The sequence below is a fragment of the Eurytemora carolleeae genome, unplaced genomic scaffold (genome assembly GCF_000591075.1).
Source record: "Eurytemora carolleeae unplaced genomic scaffold, Eaff_2.0 scaffold819, whole genome shotgun sequence".
NCBI classification, from domain to species: domain Eukaryota; kingdom Metazoa; phylum Arthropoda; class Copepoda; order Calanoida; family Temoridae; genus Eurytemora; species Eurytemora carolleeae.
This window is the reverse complement of record NW_019397263.1, coordinates 49,644-67,610: the sequence shown is the minus strand read 5'-3', so window position 1 is coordinate 67,610 and position 17,967 is coordinate 49,644. Positions and strand designations below refer to the sequence as shown.

Genomic DNA, 17,967 nt, shown 5'->3' with positions numbered 1-17,967 from the left:
GATATCTGTATCCCTGGATCTCTGTTACTCTGGATCTCTGTATCCCTGGATATCTGTAACCCTAGATATCTGTATCCCTGGATCTCTGTTACTCTGGATATCTGTATCCCTGGATATCTGTAACCCTGGATATCTGTATCCCAGGATCTCTGTTGCCCTGGATATCTGTATCCCTGGATCTCTGTTACTCTGGATATCTGTATCCCTAGATATTTGTATCCTTTGGCCCCTTTATTTCTGGATCTCTGATGTAAAAACATCAAAATTCTAAATTGTCAATCAAAGTTTTCTTTTTATCAATAAGTAGGGATTATAAAATGAGATGAGCGCAGGAGAACCTCTTCTCGCGCACACACTACACGGTCTCTAGACAGCGCGCATATTCGTCTCAGTTTATAACGCACATGCGTCTTGTGTGCTTACGCGCATACTTTATATAGAAAAGTAAGCATATTTTCCAATATGTTTTCCTGCAGTAAAATGCGCAAGTCATTTTTAAAGAGAAACCACAATTAAATATAATAAATTTTCAAGATTTAAAACAAATTTGTATCTAATTCATACTTTATTGTACAAAGCTTTAAAGTCGAGTTTCGTTGTGAATCGGGCATTGTCATCTTTGCATGAAGGGTCACTTGAAATTACGCTTATAGTCCCTTTCAGCATGAATCTTGAACTGAGCTGGGAACTTTTGAATGGTGGATATAGAGATCAATGCTTGATCCTCTCTTTTCTTAATCTCGAGATTAAATAATGCTTGGTCTCCTCTTGATATCAATCTCCAGATTAATTAACCGATCGAGATTAAGGATATCCCATTCTACAGTTTTCACCTCAGATTCTTTAAAAAAAAGTTTTGAAAAAAATTAAGTTATCATGTCCAGGTTTCATAAATAGCATAGACAAATTCTAAAGCTAGAAGGTGGTTGTCATTATTTTGTAATATTATTATTTTTATTTTTATTTGTTTAAATCTAAACTTGAAGGACTTCAGGGCAAAATTTCGAACAATTACAATACTACGTGATAAAGTTAAGTACTTCAGTTTCGGACAAGTTTTTATGGGGGGGGGGGAATAACCCACTGCCCTTGGTTGCAGTGTAATTCGTAAGATATTCGTCAAGCCATAGTTTCTGTTATAAACGTATCATAAAATCAAAGAAAGAGTGTGATACAACTTTCATAAATTAAAAAATTGCTCAATTTTCAATTCTTTATGGGATTAAGATTTAACCCCCCCTCCCTTCCAACTCTTCCATGTTAAAACCTAATTTTATCTATAACCCATTTGTAAAAATCTTTAAAAAATGATTCGCGCGTTTCTATAATTACTCAATTAGATTTTCTAAAATTATAATGAGATTGGGTAAAGATATTTTAACACTTCTTTAGAGAAAAATCCGAAGAAACCATCGGATTCTTAAACGTGGGGGTTGTATCCCCCCCCCCATGTATTATCCATGAAGCTGGACGCATGCCAATTTCATTTAGAAAACAGAAAAATCACACAAAAATTAACAAAAAACACTCCCAGAAATTCGGAGAAAACAAAACAAAAATTTTTTACTTTTGATCATTACTTTATGTTATTTTTCAATTGTCTTTATCTACAAACAATATATTCTTTAATTGTCTTTATCTACAAACAATATATTCTTCAATTGTCTTTATCTACAAACAATATATTCTATAATTGTCTTCATATACAAACAATATATTAATTAATTGTCTTCATCTATAAACTAGATATTCTTTAATTGTCTGCATCTACAAACAATATATTCTTTAATTGTCTGCATCTACAAACAATATATTCTTTAATTGTCTTCATCTATAAACTAGATATTCTTTAACTGTCTGCATCTACAAACACTATATTCTTTAATTGTCTGCATCTAAAAACAATATATTCTTTAATTGTCTGCATCTACAAACAATATATTCTTTAATTGTCTTCATATACAAACAATATATTCTTTAATTGTCTTCATCTATAAACTAGATGTTCTTTAATTGTCTGCATCTACAAACAATATATTCTATAATTGTCTGCATCTATAAACAATATATTCTTTAATTGTCTTCATCTATAAACTAGATATTCTTTAATTGTCTGCATCTACAAACTAGATATTCTTTAATTGTCTGCATCTACAAACAATATATTCTTTAATTGTCTGCATCTATAAACTAGATATTCTTTAATTGTCTTCATCTATAAACTAGATATTCAATTAATTGTCTTCATCTATAAACTAGATATTCTTTAATTGTCTTCATCTATAAACTAGATACTCTTTAATTGTCTGCATCTTCAAACAATATATTCATTAATTGTCTGCATCTACAAACAATACATTCTTTAATTGTCTTCATATACAAACAATATATTCTTTAATTGTCTTTATCTACAAAAAATATGTTTTTAATTGTCTTCATATACAAAAAATTTATTCTTTAATTGTCTTCATCTATAAACTAGATATTCTTTAATTGTCTTCATCTACAAACAATATATTCTTATTTGTCTGCATCTAAAAACAATATATTCTTTAATTGTCTGCATCTACAAACAATATATTCATTAATTGTCTTCATCTATAAACTAGATATTCTTTAATTGTCTTTATCTACAAATAATATATTCTTTAATTGTCTTCATCTATAAACTAGATATTGTTTAATTGTTTGCATCTACAGAAAACAAAATATATTTCCCTACAGCCCAATCCCCCATTTTAGAAAATTTGTTAGCTTAAATAATGAAGGAGACCTTAGATTGTCAAGTGTTTAACTTTTTAGATTCCCCCCCCCTTCCATCAAAAAAGACATGTATGGGTTTTAGTATCAATATTGATTTATTGACAATCAGTTTTGAGAAATATATACAGTAATAACCAAAAACCAATGGAACAGGTAGACGACATTACAGCAATACTTAAAGGATAGTTGAAGTTGTTACAAAGCAAATAGTTGTTTAGTTACTAGTAACTTGAATCACTTATTAAGTCAATTGGGCCTTTTTACAATTCAAAATTGTAGTGTCTCATGTCCATTAAAGTCATAACTTGGGTCTAAAAGTCCTCCCCCTATTCCAGAGTTTTCTGGTTCTCACTGTACATCTATGACAGTTGAAATTCAAGAAACCGTTCTCGTGCACCTGTCTCGATATACATATTAGTTTTTTGTTGTCTGCCACTCTAACGTCTGAAACAGTGTGGGTGGCAGTTGGGGGAGAGCGGGTGGGGGGGGGGGTAGAGGTGTTAGGGGTCTATTAAGACAAGAACTGAACATATAATTGATTGCAACTAATTTTTTTTTCGAAGGAATTATTTCATTATTCTAAATACATATAGCATTTAAAACAGTAACACACATGAAGTCTTTATCTCTGATCATAATTTCATGATTGAACGACTGATGTTATATAGGTGTGTGGGAACCCCCCTAGTAGGATACGGAGATGTGGAGTTGGAACTTTATCCTTCTTCTCTCATCCTCCTCTCAGTGCCTGGGTTGGGAATATGCTAGAAATCTACACAGTTTTGGGACCAATCTAGGGGTAATAATTACAATAATAATATTAGAGCTTCAGGATCGGAGTACATCCTTCTGACGGAGTATCAGAACTACCTATAGTTTCTCTAAGATCTCCAGGAGCAGGCCTAGGTTCTGTAGGAGCTGGACCAATCCTCAACCGGAGATACCGTCTAGCTTCTCCTCTTATTATCCAATCCTTTAGAGATAAAAACATAGAAGTTCATCCGGATACTCTCACTCATTCAGATCTTTCCAATCCTTCTCATCTTTCTCATCCTTCTCATCCTTCTAATCCTTCTCATCCTGCTCATCCTGTTCTTCCTACACCTAATCATTTCCAACAATCAGAGTCAAGACCAACAACTCCTTCTCCTCCTTCTTCTCCTTCTTCTCCTCCATCTTCTCTTTCTCTTTCTTCTTCGTCTTCTATCTTCTCTGAAACACCAACAAAGAGAGTTTTTGAAGCTATTTTTCCAGAAGAAGGTAAATATTGAATAGAATACTAGATATAGATAAAGATTGTTAGAAAATTATCTGATATGTCACATGCAGAGGCGAAGAAAGGAATTTTCCAGAGAGGGGCTCAACCTTTTGTGACATTTCCGCCCCCCCCCCTGCACTTTATTACGCCCCTGATCATGATTTATGCTAATGATGTTGATGATGTAATCAAAGATAATATATATATCTTTGGATGTAATAGATCTAGAAAATTTTGATTATCAAATACAAAATACATTTTATAATGCATAGGCAAAAGATACAAAATAATTTAATCAATTTTTACCCAGCTTGTATAAGATTTGTAAGATATCGATTTATGCAACTGTCTCATGTGTTTTTGTCTGGATTTTTACTTTTTACTTTCAGGTTCGAATTCATGTTTTTAAATCTCTACCGTTTAAGTGACGGATTAAAAAACTTGAATTTTATACCCAAGATCATGATATTGTAAGTAAAAAGTAAAAACACGGGTTAAAAATGGTATAAAAGGTTAAAATACCTTCTAATTGTAACTTTGATTCACCGTCATGAATATTTTCAAATTTGGGGTTTCTCATTTTGACTGCTGGGTAAATTGATATTATAAATCTTGGATCTGCTTTCATCATGAAATGTTAAGCAATTATTTCTCCCCCTGGATTTATAACAGTGCGATCAAGTGCGATCAAATCTGAAACAAATTAGATTTTAGAATAATATAAATATTTCTACAGCGTGCCGTGCAACATGCCTGTCATGCACTCACTAATTTCATGCCTTATGATACCAACCACACAAAATTCAATTATAATAGATTAAAATTATGCGTATTGCGTATATATGTTCTTTGTTGTTGGTTGATAAAAATGTTATTATTTGGTTGAACAATTTTCTTGATTTTCCACTTTTATTATATCATGCCATATATATTTGGTGGAGGGTGTCCAAAAAATGTGATTTTGGAGCCTTTTTATGCATTTAATGTCTGTACATATTACAAACGTGACTTTAATCTTACTTGCCCCTGGGCGTTGTTAAGTGTAACCATCGGTTTTTTTCAATTAAAGTATTTTCCGTTAACGTTCGTTTGAAACAAGAAATAAGCGCTTTTAGAACGATTTTTTAAAAGCTGGAAAGATTCTAAATTAACGTACTTGGAGCAAACGGGGTTTTAAACGACCTTTGCTTGTTATCGACGAAAAAGTAAAACGTGCTGAAAAATATTTAAGTTTTACATGTTTAAAAATAAAATGTCGATCTTCAAAGTTGGAATTATTTAATTACTTGACATTTATTTAGATAACCACAGAATTTAAAACGAGGTAAAACAATAATTAATCAGTAACTTGAAATCGATAAGATAATTATCTTTTGGGTTTAAAGACATAATTATAAGTGCATTTCAATTTATAATGTTACATGTCCTATTTACTATAACGCTACCGGATATCCTTTATCAAGAATACGTGAAATATCCATCATCTTTTGTTTCTGTTTCTGGGAAAACTGATTATTTTAAATAAGTGACAAGCGCAATTCTGCTTTAGAAACAATGAAGAAAATTGACGATATTTTACCAGTTATTCACCATCGTGAATTGACATGTCCCTTTTGTAAATTAAATAATTTCTTCGAAAATAAATAACTTCTTAAACCGAACATAGTGATTGATGTGTGCAAACTATATAAATCTGAGATTCATTAATCCAAATTTTGTTCAAACTATTGTTCACTCTGCATGTAAAAAACATTTATAATTCAAAATGAAAATATTTCTAGATGATCTGGTTGAGGAGATGTCTCCCCCCCTTCCTGGTGCACCGGTTCAACTCTGGTCTCCAGACCCTGCTAGGTTCAGTATCCTAGCCGCAGTGCCAGGGGAGGAGGAGGAGGAGGAGAAACAGCGGGTTTCGCAACTCCAGAGGAAACCTCAACCAAGAGATTTTATTTCCCATCAGTTCATGCCAGTTCCAGCTGTACCTAGAGAAGATACTTCCACTCTTCCTAGTCCAACCTTACCCTTTAATCTGCCTTCACTCACCTCCTCTTCTCCTCCCTTCTCCTCTACCCCTTCTACTCCTCTCTCCTCCACCTTCTCCCCTCCCTTCTCTTCCAACCCTGGTTCTCTGAGATTACAGGATGAGCCTTCCTTCCTTCGTGAACTAGTTGACGTAGTTCAAGAGGAGTTGAGCCGCAGACCGAAACAGACAGAGTCAACAATATCCAACCTTCCGTCCTTTAACTCTTTCTCAAACCCTTCCTCTACAAACTCAATTAAAAACATTCCTTCTCCTAAATTTATCTCCGATCCTCCTTCATTGAAGATCAATTCTAAACTTGCCTCCGGGTCTAAATCTAGTACACGGAAAGCGTACAGAAGTTGCCATGGTTCCTGCGTTCAAAAGTTTTGTCTCCCAGTTCAGGATCTCCAGGTTTATGAAACCTGTCAGAGTAAATGTAGAGATCTCTGCCTCTAACCATCCTTTCTCCGAGGACACCCTTGAGCTGAGAGAATCTGAACCTGGACAATACAATGATGAACCGTGATAATAATGAATTTTAAACCCTGTAATTGTATTTTGTGAGAATTAAGTCTTGACTGAGTGTGAACAATTCCTAGAAATAATCCCCGGAAAACAATTCTTCCCATTGACTCATTGTCTTTATGGATGGATAGAAAGATGGTTGAACGAATGAAGTTGGAAAACTCCTGTAATTATTCGGTCTATTGGCTGTAAAGAATGTGTCCCAGCACAATAATATAAAATAAATGCTTTATTTAACCAGACGTTTATCATGTTTAGTTTACCGTTTACCAAGAGTAAACAAAACCTACAAGGACATTTGCGTAAGCGTATTTTATGTAGAGGATGCGCGTATTGCGTATAGTTTGCACATGATGATCTGAGAGCATTCAATCAATCTTATATAATTGAATAGTAGGGGAAGAAAAAACCACATTATGCTGCAGTTAGACCCTTCCTTCCATCCTTCCTTCCTTCCTTCCTTCCTTCCTTCCTTCCTTCCTTTCCTTCTTTCCTTCCTTNAAATGTAAAAACTGAAAAATTTATTTTTGTTTTATTTAAGAGAAATTGCTAAATGATTAAGCAACAATTAAAAGTTTAAATAGAAGATGGGCGCGATGCGCCCTGATAACCAAGTACAAAACAAAAAAGTAAACTTATGCTAAACTAAAATAAAAAACTAGCGATAACCGAAGTTTAAGTAACAGCGATTTTTTGCTCTCTTATGTAATTTTTCAATAAATAAGCAGACAAAAATGTGTAAAACCCTTGAATACATTTTGATTGTTATTATATCGTTAGAACTGACGAGGGTCAACCCAGACCGAAATATATTTTCAATAAATGTGGAACAAACATCTACTTTTTTACTCTACAGAGGTTTGATCCATCACCATCACCGAATTTTTAAAGTTTGGACTGCCAGGACACAGAGATGTGATAAAAGATATTTTTGCATATTTTTGCCATTTTTAAGACATCATCGATTTCAATGATAGCAAAACTTGACAATTGATGAGACAGCAATTAGTTTTTGATAATATTTTTAGATTTTACAGAATTGAGATCATGTCTACAGACAATCTTTTTCTATCTATACACTAGGCTTTTAGGGCACTTTGCACTTATCTTCTATTTTAATTGTGAACATTTTTTTTGACATTGTAAAACAAAAAAACATTCGCAGATTTTTTAAAAAAAAATTCGTGAATTTTCAAATTTGGTGGAGGCAAATTTTTAAAAGTTTGTTCATCCATAAACCTTTCCTGGGGTCATGTGAGGTCTCACATACAATTTTGGCCCGATCGGTTCAGCCGTTTTGACGTTTATTGAATTCAATTTACAAACAAACAGACAGACAGAAGTGAAACCGAAAGTTGTAGTAACAACAGCAAATAGATTTATAGAACCCAGCTCTTTTCTCTCTTAAAGGGACTGTAAGCGTAATTTCAAGAGGACCTAGATGCACAGATATACAACTTTACCCTTGAAACCTAAATCTGATCAAAAATGTGGAAGATAACTTCTTTTTTCTGGCTAAAAAGTGTTTAACTCTGATAATTTATCCATTGCTTCTATTTAGCAAGAAATACGCAAGTTACTTTAGCAAACGTGCATAAAAATATCAAAGAAACTAAAGCATTTATATCTAATTCATACTTGATTTTAAGGATACCGTTGTAAATAAAGCTTTGCCATCTTTCCAAGAATGATCCCTTGAAATCACACTTACAGTCACAATAAGTAATTAAAAAAAGACATAATAAGATTATTTATAAACCTCAGGACTGTCAGATCCATGAAAATCCTTGTCATATCTAAGACATTATTGTAAAACTTGACAATTGGTCAAACAACAATGAGTTTTTTATAATATTTTTAGATTCTACAGATTTAAGATCAGATTCTGTCTGTTTCACATTATTCAATATACTTATAAACATTGAATCACACTCTGGTATTCATTTCTTTCTCTATCAGTTTCAAATTATTCAATACACTTATAAACATTGAATCACACTCTGGTATTCATTTCTTTCTCTATCAGTTTCAAATTATGCAATACACTTATAAACATTGAATCACACTCTGATATTCATTTCTTTCTCTATCAGTTTCAAATTATGCAATATACTAAAACACATTGAATCACACTCTGATATTCATTGCTTTCTCTATCAGTTTCAAATTATTCTGTTTAACCTGTTGGTAAAATTTTAATCATAAATTTCCTTCATGAACAGCTATTCAGAAGAACAAAAATGTTTATAAATTCTAGCATTTACTGCATAGAATTAGAACTAGAGGAGCTACACTATACAGTGTTCAAAATTTTAGAATAATCTAAGAAAAACATATTGTAATCCGAAAAATAAACTTATTATTGTTATTATTATTATTATTATTAATATTATTATTATTATTATTAACCATAAAACAATGGAATAGGAAGACTATAACAATACTGAAGTGTATTTAATGTTGTTATACAAAGCAAAAAGTTTTTTCTAATAACTTATTAAATCACTAATTAAGTTAAATGGGGCTGTAAACTACTGTGTCTCATGCTACTTGAGGTTTTTAAAGTTATAAAGTTCTAAAAATAGTCTTTTAATTTCAGTGACTTCTGGTTATCACTCTACGAGGTCACAAAGTCATTCTAGTAATGTTTTCATATTTGTACACTACGCAGTTTTCAATGCCCCTCTCTCGAACCTTTTGTTGAGATATCATCTTCTTAATTGATTGATTATAATTAAACCACTTACTTGAGTGCGTAAAGGTCATGATATAAACCAATTTAATCTGTGTCGGGACTAACACACCTTTTTTTAGAATCTTAAGCTTGAAAACCATCTGACAGTTGTATGCACGGTTTAGATACTCAATATGAAGTTGGGAGTCTGAATAACTTAGTATTTTGATTGTTTGTGGTGAACAATATACAAATATACAAATAAGAACTAGGTGAGGTTAAGTTATGAGGGGAGAGCAGGGAGGAGGGGGGAGATGAAACTATCAAAGATACTCTTTTAATGAGAACCCTTTTAATACAAACTACATTCCTAAATTACTACCAAATTGGTAAACATTCTTGACAAAATGTTACGGGATCTGTTGACAATTTTTTATATTCTAACGTTCTGCTCATGATTTCAAACAAAATGTTCGTATAAGGGGTAATGGGAAGGAGAAGGAAAGAAGAAACAACAGAAAAACAGAGGATTATGGATGAGAGGATTGATCTGTAAGATGAATGAGAGGATTGATCTGTAAGATATATGAGAGGATTGATCTGTAAGATGAATGAGAGGATTGATCTGTAAGATAGGTGAGAGGATTGATCTGTAAGATATATGAGAGGATTGATCTGTAAGATGAATGAGAGAATTGATCTGTAAGATAGGTGAGAGGATTGATCTGTAAGATATATGAGAGGATTGATCTGTAAGATGAATGAGAGGATTGATCTGTAAGATATATGAGAGGATTGATCTGTAAGATGTATGAGAGGATTGATCTGTAAGATAGGTGAGAGGATTGATCTGTAAGATATATGAGAGGATTGATCTGTAAGATGAATGAGAGGATTGATCTGTAAGGTATATGAGAGAATTAATCTTTAAAATAAATGAGAGAATGGATAAGATAGTTGAGAGGATTGATCTGTAAGATGAATGAGAGAATTGATCTGTAAGATGAATGAGAGAATTGATCTGTAAGATGAATGAGAGAATTGATCTGTAAGATGAATGAGAGAATTGATCTGTAAGATGAATGAGAGAATTGATCTGTAAGATGAATGAGAGAATTGATCTGTAAGATGAATGAGAGAATTGATCTGTCAGATACGTGTGAGGACTGATCTGTAAAATGAATGAGAAGATTGATCTGTAAAATGAATGAGAGATTTGATCTGTAAGATGGATGAGAGAATTGATCTGTAATATGAATGAGAGAATTGATCTGTTTGATGGATGAGAGAATTGATCTGGAAGATGAAAGAAAAAATTGATCTGTAAGATGAATGAGAGAATTGAATTGTAAGATGACTGAGAGAATTGATCTGTAAGATGAATGAGAGAATTGATCTGTAAGATGGATGAGAGATTTGAACTGTAAGATGATTGAGAGAATTGATCTGTAAGATGGATGAGAGAATTGATCTGTAAGATGAATGAGAGAATTGGTCTGTAAGATGGATGAGAGAATCGAACTGTAAGATGAATGAGAGAATTGATCTGTAAGATGAATGAGAGAATTGATCTGTAAGATGAATGAGAGAATTGATCTGTAAGATGAATGAGAGAAATGATCTGTAAGATGGATGAGAGAATTGAACTCTAAGATGGATGAGAGAATTGAACTGTAAGATGGATGAGAGAATTGATCTGTAAGATGAATGAGAGAATTGAACTGTAAGATGGATGAGAGAATTGAACTGTAAGATTGATGAGAGAATTGATCTGTAAGATGGATGAGAGAATTGATCTGTAAATGAATGAGAGAATTGAACTGTAAGATGGATGAGAGAATTGATCTGTAAATGAATGAGAGAATTGATCTTTAAGATTAATGAGAGAATTGATCTGTAAGATGAATGAGAGAATTGATCTGTAAGATGGATTAGAGAATTGAACTGTAAGATGGATGAGAGAATTGATCTGTAATCCTTACTTTACTATATCCTTGAATTAATAATTGAATTTAAGGTGCAAAGGTTTTAGAGCTGAACTAATCTTAGATCATGATATTTGTTTGCACAATACTTCTTATATTATCTATAGTATTCATCTTCAAAAGTTTAACTATAGTATTCATCTTTAAATAGTTTAACTCTAGTATTCATCTATAAATAGTTTAACTCTAGCATTCATCTTTAAATAGTTTAACTCTAGTATATATCTCTAAATAGTTTAACTCCAGTATTCATCTTCAATAGTTCAACTCTAGTATTCATCTTTAAATAGTTTAACTCTAGTAGTCATCTTTAAATACAGAATTACCCACAAAGGATAGGACTGTAAAGACGACCCAAAACTCTAACAATATGACTTTTTGAAGCCTGGTTTTTAACTTCAGTATTCAAATTAGTAATTTAATGGTTTACTAAATGATTAGGCACAAAAATAAGCCAGTTTTTAGACTATAAGAAACCCTGAATGCAAGAAAACGGATTAAACAAATTCCGTACAATCGTCTCCTGAAGTCTCATGCTTTGTGGGTAACCCTGTAGATTAACTCTAGTATTCGTCTTTAAATACGTAGTTAAACTTTGATATACATAAACATTTAAAGAAAGTTTTTATCAAACATATTTTTATTTAGTTGGAAGTTGGAAAGGGAAGACGACTTTAATAAGTGTCGTCACTACCCATAGCATTTCATACTTGGTTAGGGTTTAGATTAATACTTTTCCGATCCTTCGTCGGTTACCATGTTTAACCTGTTGTGCAGAAGACGGTTGTGATAAGTCGTCTTCTTCTTGGCATTTGTGATAAAAGTAGCTTTCTTATGTATTCTATTCTATGTTTCTAATTAAACAAAGCAGATAACAATTATGAATTCTTGAAATTGAAACAAAAAGTTTAGGTGCGAGCCAAATAAAATGATTCTTTGTTTGTGAATTTATAAACTGTTAAGTTAAAGTTAGATGTATATAAATATAAGACGACATCTCTGCAGATGTAAAGCCTATTTTAAATGAGGCCGAATATAAAAAGTTTAAAACGCGTCGCTGAATTGCTAAAAACAGTTGCAATGATCGCCGGCTCAAATCTCGAGACACTGAATATCATTTCAAGTGGAACCAACCATGTTTGAGCTGCGTCTCAAATTTAAAACGTGACTCAAATTCTTTAAATTCGGTCTATGTACTGACTTTTTAGTAGTCAATTCTGACTTTTACATTTCGATGATTAATATCTTTTATTTTTTATTAAAAGATAATTTTATTTTTTTTTTTGCTAAAAAGAAAAGTATTTCAACCTTTGATAACTTTTAAAGTATAAGATATTGAAATAAATTAAGATTACATTTTGTGATTAAAAACTCAAATTGAAATGAACATATCCTTATTTTTCTATGAAAAGAGTTTTAAATTTCCTATTTCCTATTTTGTGAAGAAAATTAAGATTAAAAATGTTTAACCGCTGTCTATACTAAGAGAGTTGCATGTTCAATAAATAATGGTACGATTAAAACCTTTATCTGAGTAAAAATGTGGAAAATATCTTTTTATAAACGTGTCGAATTCTGACAACTTCCTACGATGTTTCTGTAGCACAAATTAAAAAAGCCACTTTTACAGATAAACAATTTTACGAGAGCAAAGGAAGGATGTCTCATTCATCGAGGTTTAAAGATACAGCTGTGAATCGTATATGTAACTCTGTAAATAGAGCCGGTTATCTTAAAATACATCTACGCAGTTTCTAAGTTCCTCTTCAGAAGTTCAAGTGCGCGTAATTATACTATTTTATTTATAGATAAAATTGCAACATGTATTAACACAGTTAGATTGACTAAGAAAGTGTATGACTGAAGGGGGGAGGAGGTGGGCGGGATACTAGAGGGAAGGGGGGGAAATGAAGCATGGGGAAAGGGAGAAGGGGCGTGGCTGAGGTCAGATGCAGGAGATTGTTAGTTGGAGGGCGGAGCTCAAACCTTGAGCTAACTAGACCAGCTGGACTCGACATCTAAATATACAATTCTAAATTTTATTCCAGTTTTAGGTATTTTTTTAATATAATTATACAGAGTTACCCACAAAGAATGACAGAATGAAGACGACCGGAAACCCATGATAGCGGACATTCCCATGGTTGAATTGAGACTTCTACCTTGAATATTGTCTTTAAACGACATAATGATTTTGCATATTCAAAAAACAATTTTACAGCTGCAGGGAATCATTAACATAAATTAGGAAACAGACAGTATAAATATCATACAGTCATCTCTAAAGTCTCATACTTTATTGTTAACCATGTATATACTCTGTACTTTATTGTTAACCCTGTATATACTCTGTACTTTATCTAAAATTTATGAAACTTTAACACACACAAAATGTTGAAACGAAAAATATGAAAATAAAATGTTTATACTTACCGGACTGTGATGAGGACTATCTGAATCTGACAATGTCCTATTGGACGGAAAGGAAGATTCTAATCCTCCTGGTCCTGTATCCCCCATTCCTTCGTCCTCCTCCCCCTCCCTCCTCCCCTCCTCTCCTCCCTCCTGTGGAAAATCCCTCCTAAACCCCTCCCTCCGTCTCTGCTCGAATTCCTCCTGGAACTGTCGAACTGTATTCATCCCTCCGTCCCTCCTCCTCTCCTCCTCCTCCTCTGTCCTCCCATCCTCTGCTGTCCCGTCCTCCGGAGCTGACTCGTGGAGCCTCCTGCTGTGCTTCTTCAGGTCGAAGCTCCGACAAAATCCCTTTTTACAGAGATTACAGGAGTATGGTTTGGCTTCTGTATGCGTGTGCATGTGAAAGGTCAGATTGTACAGCTGAAATAGTTTCATGTACTGTATTCATGTACTGTATTCATGTACGGTATTAATGTACTGTATTCATGTTCTGCATTCATGTTCTGTATTCATTTACCGTATTTATGTACTGTATTCATGTACTGTATTCATGTACTGTATTCATATACTGTATTCATGTACTGTACTTATATTCATGTACTGTAATCATGTACTGAATCCATGTATTTTATTCATGTACTGTATTTATGCCCTGTATGAATGCCCTGTATACATGTACTTTACTCGTGTACTGTATCATGTACTGTATTTATGTACTTTATTCATGTACTGTTTTTATGTACTATATTGATGTATCATGTACTGTATTCTTGTACTGTATGTTTGTTCAGTTTCATATACTGTATTCGTTTATTGTATCTAAGAATTGTGCTATATTCTGATTCATGGCCTGTATTATTCCTGTACTGTATTGTACTGTACTGTACTGAATTTGTATAATTCTGCATTATGTACGGAAGGTATTCTTTACTCCGTAATGTGACTGTTTAAGGTGTAATGCGTACAGTGTAATTTAATTACTTGATGAAAGGCCTTGTTACAAATATTGCACTTGTACGCTTTCTCTCCGGAATGTGTCAATCTGAAGAAAACAAATTATAAGTTAAAGGGACTGTAAGCGTAATTTCAAGTGACTCTCAATACAAAGAGGACAATGCTTGATTCACAACGGTACCCGTTAAAGTGTTGTCTAATCAGATATGAATTAGATAACCTTTTTTTCAATGGCGTGCGGTTTTTTAACTATTATAAGATTCATAATACAGAGTCTCCCACGAAACATGACAGTTAGAGAATAGTTTTGAATGTCTTCTTCCATATATTTTATTGAATACTAAAGACATTTTGCAGCTTATTTCGTTAAAAAAACATCTGTTCCTAATTCATTTTACTTTGAAATCAATTTTGCTATAATATAATTGCCATATAATATTTTTATCATTCTCTTTAGTATCAAACAACTTATTAAATTATAGAAGAAGACATTTTAAACTATTAACCAACTGTCATGTTTCTTGGGACACCCTGTATCTAAGTTTTGTTTACTACATTGCTACCCAAAAACTCTATAGAAAAGTAAGAGGAATGTTGGAGAAAGGTTTTGATTTGAAATATTAAGAAAAACGGCAATTTCCCCAACCCAGTTGAAAAATTAGTTTTCAGACAAATGGTAAAACAAGTTGGTTTTAAACAACACACACAAGGTTGGCCTTTTCCTATTCCACAGTTTTAGGTTTAGTTGTAGTGGCCCCATTGCGTTTACAGCACAATCTCTTTAAATTGATTTACCGGTGATTTTTGTAGTTTCCTTTCTGATGAAACCCCTTTCCACAGAACTCACAGACAAACGGTTTATATCCATTGTGTATTCTCATGTGTGTATTCAGCGTAGAACTTCTAAACATTCAGTTTATCACATTTGTCACAAGAAAATGAAAATTAATGAAAATTTAATACATGCTTTAACAAAAAGATGGTACAGGGTGTCCCACGAAACATGACAGTTGGTAAATAGTCTTGAATGTCGTCTTCCATACACTGCATTAGAAATTAAAGGCTGTTTGCAGTTTATTTCGTTTAAAAAATATTTTGCTCAAATATATTTTACTTTGAAGTTAGTTTTATGGTAATATGACTCCTTTATGATACTTTTATTATTGTCTTTGGTATTAAACAGCTTAACAAATTGTGGAAGAAGACATTCTAAACTATTTACCAACTGTCATGTTTCGTGGGACACCCTGTAGGTACTTTCCCAAAGTGGAAACGTTCTAAATGTGAAATTTCCTAAGCGGTATTTTCCCAAATATGTCCACTGCTCTCTTTTAGCCGCAGCGCTCGGCCCAACAATTGCAACCAGTGGCGACTCAGAAGGCCTAATTCAATTTTTGGGAAGTTACCGCTTGGGAAATTGCGATATTGGGAAATGGCCACTTTGAAAGTCGACCATTGAAAAATGCCTTTGGAAAATTCCCTAACACCACAAAAAGGGGGTTCACTTTTACCTCATTTGCGAAACAAATTTAAAAAAAAACACGATTATAGCTAATGTAATTTCATTTCTGTTTCGTAATAACAAAAACTCAGGTTGGATTGATTCCCTTATATGAGCGAAACAAATTAAAAAAAAAAAAGAATTCGTTTAGTTATTTCTAAACCTTAACAACTGTAAAATGTGTAATCTGATTTTATGTACTAAAAGTTTTCCTCCTTTTTAGCAATAGATTATCTCTGTACCTGTTAAATGCTTTGCCACAAATATTGCACTTATGTGGTTTCTCATTTGTGTGAATGATCTTATGCCTACAAAGTGTGGAGGCTTGACGGAATCCTTTACCACACACTTTACAAACAAACGGTCTAGCTCCTGAAATATATTCAAATATTTTGTCCTATATGAACAACAAAAGCATGTAAAAGTACGTCTAAAACAAGTATTTATATAAATCAATTCACCAATAAAACGAGTACAGTTCCACCTAAAAAAGTATGTATAAGTGTAAAATGTTTACCTTCATGTACTGCATGTTGTTGTTTACTTGTATGTACTGGCATATGTCTGGTTTCAATATTTATCTAATATATGTACTGCATATTATTGTTTACCTGTATGTACTGGCATATGTCTTGTCAAATTATAATGTGCGTTGAAAATTTTTCCACATTCAGGACATGGATACGTTTTGTTTTTGCCCTGAAACAAAAAAAATCTTATTTTTATACTTAGATTTATTTGTTTACTTTAGATCAACATAAAAAACAAAAAAAGAGAAATAAATATTCTGAATAATTCTACAAAAATAATTAACTTTTAAACACAGGGTTACTAAGCTAAAAGAAAAACAGTAGTGTTAATAATAAGTTGGTTTAGAATTCCATGGTTTTATGTATTAAATTGTTGGGGCGTTCAAAAACTTAAACTCAGTTTGAAGAAATCGTTAAGCAGGCTTCTCGCTAATTTTTAAAGTTTGATATATGACGGGGTTTCTGGATGTTAGAAAGAATTTTGTTGCTATAAAAGCCGGTTTTCTTTAGTTGATTTTAAAATAGGTTTCGTAGATTTAAGACAGAATTAGTAGTTCATTAAACTGGTTTTGTAGATTTTAGCTTTGCTTATGATTTAAGTTTAAAAATAGGTCTTAGGATTTAGTAGCAAACACACTTTTGGCAGGGGTCCATATCATTCCATCCAAATACGATCCCAAATGTTGATTGATTAATATAAGGGGCAGAAATGAACCATGTTGTAATTGTAAACAATTGGAAGTATGATGTAAAGTTGTGGAAAAAATTCCATACTGCAAAATTGTATTGCAAGGGAGTGTTTATTTTTCTGTATATCATATTATCTATGACGTACTCAAAAAACTTGCTTAAGTTTACAATGGCAGAGAAAGTGTATTTTCATGCCCCAAAATGTACTTTCACCCCCCCTTCCATTTGGAATCAGAATTGGAATTATACGGACCCCTGAATCTTGGTGGTTAAAAACAGTTATTTTTCTATATCAACGATAGGGTGAAAACCGTAAAAATTCGCAATCATATTAATACCTGCATAACCGGTTCCACCTTTACTGCTGGGCCATTGCTGCGTTCCTTTGAAATATTTGCAAGGAAGGGTGGAGGGGGGTTGGAGCCCCTGTAGAGAACTGGAACTCTGGGTTCAGGGAATCCTAGTTCTCCAGGGTATACTCCAGGACTGAAGAGCTTAGGATGACTAGTGTTCATTATTGCAGCATAGGAGGAGAGCAAACCTAGATAATGTCTATGTCTATGTCTATGTCTATGTCTATGTCTATGTCTATGTCTATGTCTATGTCTATGTCTATGTCTATGTCTATGTCTATGTCTATGTCTATGTC

At 32.9% G+C, this 17,967-nt stretch overlaps 3 protein-coding genes across 3 annotated transcripts in view; 1 reads left to right on the top strand and 2 right to left on the bottom strand.

The window, feature by feature from the left end:
• LOC111713114 (apoptogenic protein 1, mitochondrial) overlaps positions 1-7,918 on the bottom strand; it is a 20,762-nt gene extending 12,844 nt beyond the window's left edge. Inside the window, exons 1-2 of the mRNA XM_023487910.1 lie at positions 7,908-7,918; positions 729-733 (exon numbers count right to left, since the gene is read on the bottom strand). The gene's annotated coding sequence lies outside the window, so the exon portion shown is untranslated. The remainder of the gene's footprint in view (positions 1-728; positions 734-7,907) is intronic.
• LOC111713113 (uncharacterized) lies at positions 3,593-6,811 on the top strand. Its single transcript, XM_023487909.1, has 2 exons — positions 3,593-4,023; positions 5,803-6,811. Exon 2 carries the CDS (start codon positions 5,820-5,822, stop codon positions 6,498-6,500), a length of 681 nt encoding a protein of 226 aa, XP_023343677.1. The 5' UTR covers positions 3,593-4,023; positions 5,803-5,819; the 3' UTR covers positions 6,501-6,811.
• A 5,101-nt stretch (positions 7,919-13,019) lies between the features above and the next one.
• On the bottom strand, positions 13,020-17,859 carry LOC111713120 (fez family zinc finger protein 2; the record flags this gene model as incomplete). The annotated part of the gene is given in 7 exon segments (XM_023487920.1): positions 13,020-13,246; positions 13,662-14,063; positions 14,625-14,685; positions 15,393-15,500; positions 16,341-16,470; positions 16,710-16,797; positions 17,657-17,859. Coding segments are annotated over 7 exon segments (1,166 nt in total), but the record flags the coding sequence as incomplete, so codon positions are not given.
• Between the last annotated feature and the right edge of the window lie 108 nt (positions 17,860-17,967).

Coding starts and splice junctions, on each gene's coding strand:
- LOC111713113 (XM_023487909.1), top strand. CDS start 5,820: ATGTCTCCCCCCCTTCCTGGTGCACCGGTTCAACTCTGGTCTCCAGAC.